The sequence below is a fragment of the Microtus oregoni genome, unplaced genomic scaffold (assembly GCF_018167655.1).
Source record: "Microtus oregoni isolate MIOR12 unplaced genomic scaffold, Mior012 000011F_ref0000422, whole genome shotgun sequence".
Classification (NCBI taxonomy): Eukaryota; Metazoa; Chordata; class Mammalia; order Rodentia; family Cricetidae; genus Microtus; species Microtus oregoni.
In genome coordinates, this window is record NW_024543070.1 from 8,240,985 (window position 1) to 8,251,954 (window position 10,970).

At 42.7% G+C, this 10,970-nt stretch overlaps 1 protein-coding gene across 4 annotated transcripts in view; it reads right to left on the reverse strand.

The window, feature by feature from the left end:
- The window catches only part of Ap3s1 (adaptor related protein complex 3 subunit sigma 1), a 46,452-nt gene extending 35,493 nt beyond the window's left edge, over positions 1-10,959 (reverse strand). Inside the window, exon 1 of one of the 4 annotated variants that reach the window (XR_005974985.1) lies at positions 10,719-10,940. Coding sequence is in view for 3 of the 4 variants with exons in the window: in XM_041659854.1 (XP_041515788.1) it covers positions 10,719-10,787 (69 nt within the window). In the remaining variant the exon portion in view is untranslated. Of the gene's footprint in view, positions 1-10,718 lie in introns of all 4 variants that reach the window. The other 3 variants (XM_041659854.1, XM_041659852.1, XM_041659853.1) reach the window with 3 other exon arrangements.
- Positions 10,960-10,970: the final 11 nt, after the last annotated feature.

Below are 10,970 nucleotides of genomic sequence, written 5' to 3' on the forward strand. Positions count from 1 at the left end.
AGAGGGCAGAAGCTCACTCTCCAGCCCCTTAGGAAGACACTAGCCCCACAAGAGGGCACACGGACCCACTCTCATGCCCTCATCTAAACTCAATACTTTTCCAATCTGCAGAAACCATTCCACTGGAGTTGGAGCTCCAACACGGGAACCTAGAAGAGACACACTTCAGTCCCCAGCTGAAATAGAAAGGGCAAGTAGCACAAGGACACATAATCATTCCATTAGCATAAAATTCAACTAAGCAACACTAAACATTGCTTAATACCATATATTACAGGAAACAGAAACAAAACCATTGCCAGAAATACTGGCACATGTCTGCAATGCAAGGATGTAGGAGCCTGAAGCAAGAGCGCTCAATTTCAAGACAACGCTGGTCTACATGGACAGTCAGATGATAACCTGATTACACAGCGAGACTTCATGTCAAAGAAAAACATAATTAAACTATAAGAAAATCAAAAAGATGAATAACAAATACTAGAGGATTGGTTTCACAAAAATTATATTCTATAATCACATTACAACTAGGTAGAAAAAATCAACAATTAAATGCAAGTTATTTTAGTTTTCAATCAAACTTTTTTTTTTAATTCTTGGAAGTTTTTATTTATTTATGACACACACACATACTGGGATTTTTGTGTGTGTGTGTGTGTTTCTTTTTTTATGTTTCTTTTTTTTAAAATTTATTTATTTATTAAGGATTTCTGCCTCCTCCCTGCCACCACCTCCCATTTCCCTCCCCCTCCCCCGATCAAGTCCCCCTCCCTCATCAGCTCGAAGAGCAATCAGGGTTCCCTGACCTGTGGGAAGTCCAAGGACCACCCACCTCCATCCACGTCTAGTAAGGTGAGCATCCAAACTGCCTAGGCTCCCCCAAAGCCAGTACGTGCAGTAGGATCAAAAACCCACTGCCATTGTTCTTGAGTTCTCAGTAGTCCTCATTGTCCGCTATGTTCAGCAAGTCCGGTTTTATCCCATGCTTTTTCAGACCCAGGCCAGCTGGCCTTGGTGAGTTCCCGATAGAACATCCCCATTGTCTCAGTGTGTGGGTGTACCCCTCACGGTCCTGAGTTCCTTGCTTGTGCTCCCTCTCCTTCTGCTCCTGATTTGGACCTTGAGATTTCATTCTGGTGCTCCAATGTGGGTCTCTGTCTCTGTCTCCTTTCATATCGCCTGATGAAGGTTAATATTCAGGAGGATGTCTATATGTTTGTCTTTGGATTCACCTTCTTATTTAGCTTCTCTAGGATTGCGAATTATAAGCTCAATGTCCTTTATTTATGGCTAGAAACCAAATATGAGTGAGTACACCCCATGTTCCTCTTTTTGGGTCTGGCTTACCTCACTCAGGATTCAATCAAACTTTTAATGAATAGATAATAACACAATAGTTTCTCATCTCTGTATATAAATACTGCAAGCTTCTGAACTGAGAGGTCAGTCCTAGGTAATGACTCCTCTGTGACACCGAAGGCTGCTCAGCAGCAGCTTCAACCTCAACACTCAAACTAGAGAAGTGAGCTCAATGTGCCCGCACCCTCCCCTGCTCTGGGAAAGGTGGAAAAGTAGGGCAAGATCCCTCTTCCAACTCCAATTAAATGAAATAGATATGCTTCTGGAGGTACTTGCAGATGGGATGGAGCCCAACCTGGGGCCCCTGGAGAAAGAGATAAGCAGGATACAAGGAGGCTCCCCTCAGCACCTGGCCCCACAGGGCTCCTTCAGGTGGAGGAGGGGAGCTCTAGGATCTCTCTTTGACCCAAGAGAAGTCTGTTATGCAGTATTTTAAGATCAATAAATTACAGCAATAAAAAGCAAGGTAGGATAAAGGGATTTCCTATTTGAAAGTTTAAGTGGGGTGACATCTCCACTTCCTAGAGAGCATCCTAGGAAGGGGGTTTGGGGCATCCTTAGCTGCCACAGCTTCTAACCACCTCCAGTTGATGATGTCAGACTGAGGCTTGGGTCAGATCCTTCTCCATCCCACATTCCTGGTCTCCACTTCACAGGTTCAGCAGTGCTAACGCCATCACGGCTGGGAAAAAGGAAGACCTTGGACACTGGAGCACAAAAGAACTTCAGAGCATATCTACTCTAAAACCAGGTTCTTAAAAAAAGAGAAATTAAAAAGCACTAATATAAACCCAAACGAGAGAAAGACCTAAAAAACTATTCCTTTTCAGTCTTTTCAGAGATGGTTCATGTGTGTGTGTGTGCGTGTGTGTGTGTGTGTGTGTGTGTGTGTGTAAGCTACCAAATTCAGCAAAGTGGAAACATATACAATTAATACACAAAAATTCCTTCCATACCATAAACATTTTCCAAATTTACTTTCGAACTACCTATGGAGTTTTCTCACCTGCTGTTTCTCCCCACCCACACAGATCAGCCACAGTGAATGCTCACTGCTCTCTTCAGTTCCCTGCCTCTGTCTCAAAACACCGTGTTCACCCTACTTAATAAAGCTGTTCCGGCCAATGGCTTAGCAGAGGAAAGCCAGGCAGAGATATAGAAAGAGAGAAGGCAGACTACAGGGAAGCTGTGGAACTGCCCAATGAGAAAGACACCACCAGAACCTTACTGGTAAGCCACAGCCTCGTGGTGATATATACTCAGATTAGTAGAAATGGGTTAATTTAAGATTCAAGAGTTAGCTAGGAATATGCTGGAGCCTTTGGCCAAACAGTATTATAATTAATATAGTTTTGTATGATTATTCAGGTCTGGTGGCAGGGAAACAAAAGCACAGTCTCTGCTTACACCTTGGTATCATTCCTACTCCTGTTATACACTTAAAATAACATATTTGAACTTCCTTTGTAGATTCCAACAGGATCTGAGCTCTGTATCTGAAACACTCAGGAGAGATGTAACCTACGAAACAAGTACAATTCAGAAATTAAGAAGGATATCATGAAAATTATAACACAAGAAATTTTCAAATTCCTGATATAAACTAGAAAAAAAGCTTGAGGAAAATGCCTATAGAAGAGATTGGAGGCATAGAAGAAAAGAAAACATTTTAAGAATTTACAATAGTCTATAAGAATCAAGAATTAAAGACTCAGATTAGAGAGAAGGACCGAGGATATAGCTAACTCTGTGATAGCCCTTGCCTAGCACACTCAAGGGCCCTAGGTTTAATCCCTGCATCAAAACAGAACACAAAGAAACCAAGAAATGCTTCCAGTAGACAATTAGAGCTCCCAGAATAATAATACCTGATGGAGTATCCCACGCTATGGATGCGAACAGTCTCACAGCAAGGAACTCTAAGACTTTAGAAACAGAAGTCTATGCATTCCTAGTAAGTCATAAAGTCATCATACACAGAAAGGGAGCAGCCAGAATTACTACAGACTTTTGAAAACCAACAATGGAAACAGAAAGATGGCACAGCATGCAATCATGAAGATTAGAATTCTAGATCTCAATGTACTTATTAATAAGACTTTCAGAACAGCAAGCTCTCATAAAATCTACTTCTTGTTACACTTTACTCAAGAAGTCACTGGCTCTACCATGATAAGACAACAGACAAAGAATCAAGCAATTGAAGATCTAACATAGAAAACAGCCAAGAGGAATCTCGCAGATAAAGTCCAAACATGACTGCCAGGCAACTGGCAGAGACTGATCCTAGCCAAGAGGTTCCAGAAGAGATTTCTTAATGAACAGGAAACTGACAGACACATGCTGGCAGAAACATAAATTAGAAATAAGTAAATAACAAAAAAACTAGCTCAAAGGAAAAGCGATTATCTTCGAGGAAGATAAAATGTCAGAAGGAAAAAAAAAACTAAACAAAATTTACAACCTGGCTCAGCTGAGGATGGTTTACATAAAAAACTAATATGGGCACTGAGGACGGACATAGTCTGAAGTATAAAGTAGCTTTGAGGGACTGAGACTTGGATGCTGTAAGTCAGAACTAAGTGATTATTTCCAATAAGAGAATAGGTCATGTCTACAAATGAAAACTTAGCCAAAAGCACATTATTTACACAATGCCATGATAACCAGATAAAAGTAGTCACCGTGGGAAAGGAGATATAAGGAAAGGCTTTTTATTTTTATTTTTGAGATATTAATTTGATTATAACATTTCTTCCTTCCTTTCCTCCCTCTGAACCTTCCCATATACCTCTCCCAGCTCTCCTTGAAATTCAGTCTCTTTTTTTTACTGTTATTGCATGCATATATGTATACATACATATATTTCTAAATACAACCTGTTCAGTTGGTATAATGCTACCTGTATTTTCAGGGCTGGTCATTTGCTACTGAATAACAAATTGGTGTGCTCTTCCCTGTGGACGGTCATCATTCCTGTTATCAGTTTTCCTCTATTGCTAATAGCTCTTTCTGCAAGGCTGAGACCTCATGGGCTTTTCTCTGTCCAGTTTGGCAATTCATTGGTGTCATCCTTCGTTAGCTCACATCTGCACAACCATGTTGGTGAGACTTTATGGATGTAAGCTTCTGATATAATTAGGAAACACAATCTTGCAGCAAACTCCCTGATTTCCTGGTTCTTACAGTCTTTCTGAAATGGTCCCTGAACCTTAAGAGTAGAAGTGTGTTGTAGATGTAGCCATTGGAACTGGACGCCACAACTCTGCATTTTGATTGGTTGTGGTTTTCTGTAATGGTCTTTGCTACAAAGGGAAGTTTTCTTGATAAAGACTACACTTATCTGTAGATGTAAGAACAAATGTTTATAGATTATTGCCAGGGATTATGCTGGTTTAGTCAATTAGTGGTTATGGATTATCTTCCAATAACCATGACTTTAGTAGAAATAAGCAGTCACCTAGATTTCCAGTAGCAGACATGGACTCCCTCCTGTTGAGCAGGACTGAAGTTTAATTAGAGAGCTGTTGGCTACCCCCAGGGTATGTGTACCACTGCTGTATGCTTTGACACAGGATTTCTCACTGAACATGGAGCTTCCTGCAACTTGAGTGGTTGGCCAGCAAGTCCTAGAGACCTACTTCTTTGGTGCTGGGATTAGAGGTACATACTACTGGACTTGGTTTTTTATGTAAAATACTCAGGATCTGAATCTAGGTCCTCATGATTGCACGACAATCACTATGTCTACTGAGCCATCTCCTTAGCCCTAATGGGTACTTAAATTACAATAATGACTAGATATTAGCACATGTGGTCATTATTTTTAAACTTTTCTAAGATTTATTTAGCTTCGTGTGTATTATGTTTTGCCTACATGATTCACACTCAAGCAGTGCCTGGGGAGGTCAGAAGAGGGCCCTGGATCCCCTGGAAATGCAGTTATTGAAGGTTGTGAGCCACCAAGTAATACGGGAACAACACTCAAGCCCTCTGGAAGAGTAGTACAAGCTCTTTGCTTGAACCAGCTCTTCACTTCCAACAATAAGATTCTTTTCACATATTCCTATTTTCCAGCTTTCTGACAATACCACTTTATCTGTTTCCAAGCTTGGATCCTGATGAAAGAAAGCTATTATTGGTTTTTGTTTGACTGTCTAGCCAGATTGGTGGGGTTATTTTTGTTTTTGTTTTTGAAGGGACAGGGCAGAGAACAAATTTTAGATTACAGAAACTAACCACTCTGAATTGTAAGGGTCAGAATCAGCCTTTGGATAAGGAATTCTTGTGCCACGTAAGGCAAATAAAGTAGCACTCTGTAAGGAAGTCACAGCCTTAGCTGAATCCATGCTGGAAACCGTCTTCTACTCTATACTACTTACCCTACAGGAATTGTTCAGAATCATTTGCATCAATCATATAAGACCCAGTTTAGGAACCCCAAAGAATTCTAACCAATACTAAAGGAAAACAAATCATATGGAGGGGCTGGAGGGATGAGACGGCTCCGTGGATAAAACCACTTGCTGCTCCTGTCGAGGCCCAGGTTCAGTCCCCAGAATCCACGTGATGGTTCACAACCATCTCTAACACCAGCACCAAGGATGTGATGCTGTCTTCTGACCTCCTTAGGAACCAAGCATGCACATGGTACACATACACTGATATAGACAAACACTCCTACACACAAAATGAATCTTTAAAAGGATATTTTTAAAGAAATCATAGGCTTTTTCTTTAAAAGGCTGAACTGTGTAATAATACATATTGATATTACTCAGAAATGCTGATAATTACACCTTTTAAAATTTCATTTTGTTTCAAATTTTGAAACAGAGTCTCCCTATGTTGTCTAGGCTGGTCTCCAATCCATGGGCTCAAGTGAGCTACCTGCCTCAACTTCCCTCCTAGCTGTGAGTACTGGGACTACAGCTGGGTGCCACACCTGACTAACAACTGGCTGGGTGTAGCTAAGTGGTATGGCATACCCAAGCATACATGAAGCTCTAGGCTTCATGTCCAGGATGGGGAAAAAGTAAGAAAGATGAAAATCAAAATGCATCTAACTATCCTGCCACATTGTCATAAGTCACTAAAGGAAACCAATAAGCACAGCTACAACTTATTAAAGATGTTTAAAAGAAAACGTCATGTTCAGAACTTCATATTTGAGGATTGAAAGAACAATCTTTCTAGTGCTGGGAGTTGTTAAACAGCCTAATACCTAAACACAGCTTAACGTACATATATTGGGGTAACTCATGTATTTTACAGTTTACAACTGTTTCTGCTTGTACTTTAAAGTGTGGTAATCTTTAGTATTTGCGGAAACAAGAACAGCAACTCACAATGTCCTTCTACTTTATCAGCATGATTCACTAAATACATTTTGATTTACCAATAACACAGAAATCATATAGCCCAAGGAGGTTTTGTTGTTGCTTTTGTGTTTAATAGCTATGTAAAAAAACATGTGTTTTAAATGTTAGTAATATACAAATAATTTCTAGGTAACTGTTAAGACTAAAAGTTACTATTGCCAGATTGCTGTGGGTAAGCATGACTTGAAAGATAATGTCCACACACAAATGCTAACTTGCAGAAGTTTAGAAATGACAAGGATATAGCAGGCAAAACAAAAGGGGAAGTAATCAGCCCAGCCGTTCTTAATATCTGACTTAAGTGGAAAGAGCCACAAGTTTAACTCAGCAAAGACTACAAAACACATGTTACTTCATGTCTCACAAATGACACCAACCGAGAGGCATGGCCAAGGCTACAGTACAAAGGGGCAATACCACACAAATGTGATATCCTGAGGAAGCCTAAATGAAGAGCAAAAACCCATCATAGTAGGGAAACATGCCAAAGTAAAGCAATTTTCAAACTGTTAGTATTAGCCCAAAATGTTAAACTTAAACCTCAGCATCCTGTCAGAGCACAGAAACGTTGGCCTAAAAATATCCTGAAATATTGCTTAATTTATTTAACTCAAAACTGAGCTTATTGGATATACTTTTAAATAAAGTACATTTTTAAATTTATTTGTGTGAGGAAGACACCAAAGTGTCAGAGGTTACCATAAAAGAGGGCCCTTTCCTCCCACTACATGGGTTCTGGGCATGGAACTCAGGTTGCCAGGCGTGGCAGGAAATGCCTTCCCAGATGAGCCACCGGACAGACCTGAAGAACACTTCTTCAGAGACGTCTCCCAGCTTTACACAGGAAAGAAGTAACAGCTACTCCACCATTACGTTCATGCTGAAGACAGATTCTGAAAATCTCTGCTTAATGGACAACTAAATTGTAACAGTTAGAAGGAAATTTACCAATCAATTTTAATTCAACTTTTATCCCAAAGCTAGATTCCAAAGGAAAGCATTTAACAACAGTTCCTTAGGAATTCACTGCAGGAGCCAGAGAGTTAAGTTTGGTTAAGAGATCTGACTGCTCCTGCAGAGGGTAACGCTTGGCTCCCAGCACCTACTGCAAGCAGTTCACAACCAACTGAAACGCCAGTTCCAGTGGATCCCACTCCCGGCCTCAGCGGTCACCTGTGCACATGTGGTACACACAGACATAGACAAACACATACACACAATAAAATTTAAAAAGTTCAGTACATTAAAGACTCAATGTTGACTGCTGGAAATGACACAAATATGCTTAAATTTCATCTTCAAACAAAAATTCAATAGGATGTCCCAAGGACTTGGAGCTGTGAAGCAGAGTATCATACCATAAAAAGGAAGTTCTAAGACAAGAGCAGCAGCAGGGTAAATTCCTTCAGAAAACACTGTACATGGTGTCTGGGCTAAGCAAAGACAAGGACTCGATTTGGGTTCTGTCACAAAGAGAAGAAAGGAATCGCAGGCAACACAAAAGGGCTACATTTGGATGACCATTTCCTAGCGTGCTTCCTTGACAGTCTCCACTTGTAAGGCATGTGTTCGTGATATTCCTTCTCCAAACATCAACTTCTGCATATGTGCACTCCTTAATCTCTGCCTGGAGTGCCCTTCCCCCCAGGTATCTCTCTACAAGACTGCTTTTCTTACCACGCTCAATACTTGGCTTAAACATTACTTCTTGCTGAGAATGTAACTGGCTGCAGTATTTTAAATTGTCATGCTCACAGTCCCTACTTTGTCTTGATTTATTTTCCACATCATTTATTTCTATTAATACCTGTAATGTCATACAGGCTATTTTTTAGCCATGTCTACATCCTCCTACAAGCAGAAAGTGGATGTGTTTCTTCACTTACAGTGCCTACATGTGGCAGGCATGAAGTAAAAATTTGATGACAATGGAATAAATGAACAAAAAATAGAAAAATACAACCCCACAGGGGTTATAGTCTAGTGCAAGAAGCAAAGAAATAAATTACTTTCAACTATTTCTGAAAGACCATTTAGCACACGGTCGGGAAGATCCAATTTGTAGCAGCTGACAGAGAAACAGTTCTGGCACGTCACCTCTATATAATCCACGTCCCTTTAAATTCCGTCCAGCCCCACGCCGCCAGCAGCACTGTCACTCAGTGACCAAAAAAGTGCCACCACAGCTGCTTCAGCTGCACACCTTCTCCCACATTAGCTGTCACTGCTACCTAATAATGAAAGGTAAAAGACAAGTCTGCTTCCACTGCTGGCCAAAGCTGTATTTCTAGATTTCCAGGTTAAATTCATACTTCATATGATTTAAGTCTACCTATAGTAGTGATTACCGTGAAATTATGGATTTATCCAAGGGACCTATTATTCTGAATAGTGCTTAATACTTAAATTTATAATACTAGGGATTGAAGCCAGGACCTTGTGGATGTGAGAAACACTATCACTAGCCCACTTTTTACTTTTTATGTTGAGACAGGGTCTCACTAAATTGCACAGGCTGGTCTTGAACTCATAGCCTAGGTCTTGACCTTCCAATACTCCTGTCTCAGCTTCCTGAGTAGCTGGAATTACAGATCTTCATCACCAGGCAAGACGGATTACTACGTAAATGTGCAGATTTAAATGCAGAAAGAAAAACAAAACTCTTCAATGTGATCTCACTATTGGAACGTGCCTTTTCTACACAGCAAATGGACTCAACAAGGGCATTTTAGGCAATCAGGTAATGTCAAGCTAATGGCATTGTTTTCCTCAGAAGGAACAACTAGAATTTTATGTTGGACTCAAGAACGATCTAGACTTTTTAAGCAGCCCATTAGCGTTTAGTTATACTAACGATAAAAAACCACGCGGAAAGTAGAGCAAAGTGTTCTTTAGCGAAGCGACTTAAGGAAATGCAGCAGCTCTATTTCTCACTTCAGCCAACACCTCCACAGACTGCATTATCACTTCAGGCAAACTGACATTTTCACGTTTCATTTCTAATGGCAGGAATAATTTCCATCTGGGGCCATGCGCATAAAGTGTCGGTATTGGCATATTTTCAACACTAAATTCAAAGTCCATGTCTGGCTATACGCAAAACGTCCCCAAGACAGCTACAGAGCTCACCCTACAAATGACAGCTCAGAGCATGACCCAGTCTGAGTTTTGCCCTCAGGTAAGGCATAGGAACCTATCACCTCTCCTCCATCGTTTAGAAGTGATCTTCGTGACTTGAAAGTCTCTGCTCCTAGCAATATTAAACAATGTTCACAGTTCTAGAAGAGAACTTTCTCAGATGCTATTTCCTGTCAACCAAAACTCAGGGCAAATGCCCTTATGTTTTGGTTTAAAGAAGTAAAACCACACCAAGATGAAATCGTTAACTCCGAGATGCAGAGTCCCTTTCTGATGGGCCAACGACTTACGCTGCCAGTTAAGTCAAGAGTAGATTCAGACGGTAGGTTAAAACCCCAAAGGCAACGCCGATCGCAACCCCAGGTTCCCACTTAATTTCCTCAACAGTCACACGGGGGCTTGGGAGGCTTCCATATGGAAACACACTGCACACACTGGCCAGGGCGTGCGGCGAGCCAAAGTTGCTGAGCTCGCCGGGGGATTAGGGCGGACAGCACAGTGGCCCATCTGTCCCCGAGCGACAGAAAGCAATCCACCTGGCCAGGCTGGGAGACAAGGGAGTGGGACTGGGAGCGGCGCGGCCGCCGTGCTGGAGCGGAGGTGCCGGGCAGGTGGGCAGCGCCCCTCGCGGCGGACAAACCGCCTCGCCCACAGACGGCGAGCCGCCGGCGGGGAGTGGCAAGCGGCTCCCACTGCCCGAGGTGACAGGCGGGCCAGCGGTGCAGGAGTCGGACGCGGGGAGGGCCGCGGCGTCGCGAGGGTCGTTCGGAGGAAGCCGCTGGGCGCTGCCCTGCGCCGGCGCTCGCCCTCTCCCCGGGTCCACGGCAGGGGCATACTCACATAGGGCTGGTAGAACTTGGAGAGCCGCGGCTTCCCGTGGTTGTTGAAGATGAGGATGGCCTTGATCATGGCTGGGCCGGGCCGACCGGGTGGGCGCTGGGGCCAGGGCGGGGGCGGGCGTGCGAGCCTCGCCTCCGGGAGCTTTGCTGCCACTGCTTCCCCACCCGCCCCCTCTCGCACGCGCGCGCGCGCTCCCGCGCTGTGGGGCGGGGCCTGGAGGCGGGACCTGGGCGGGGCAGGCCGGAAGGAAAC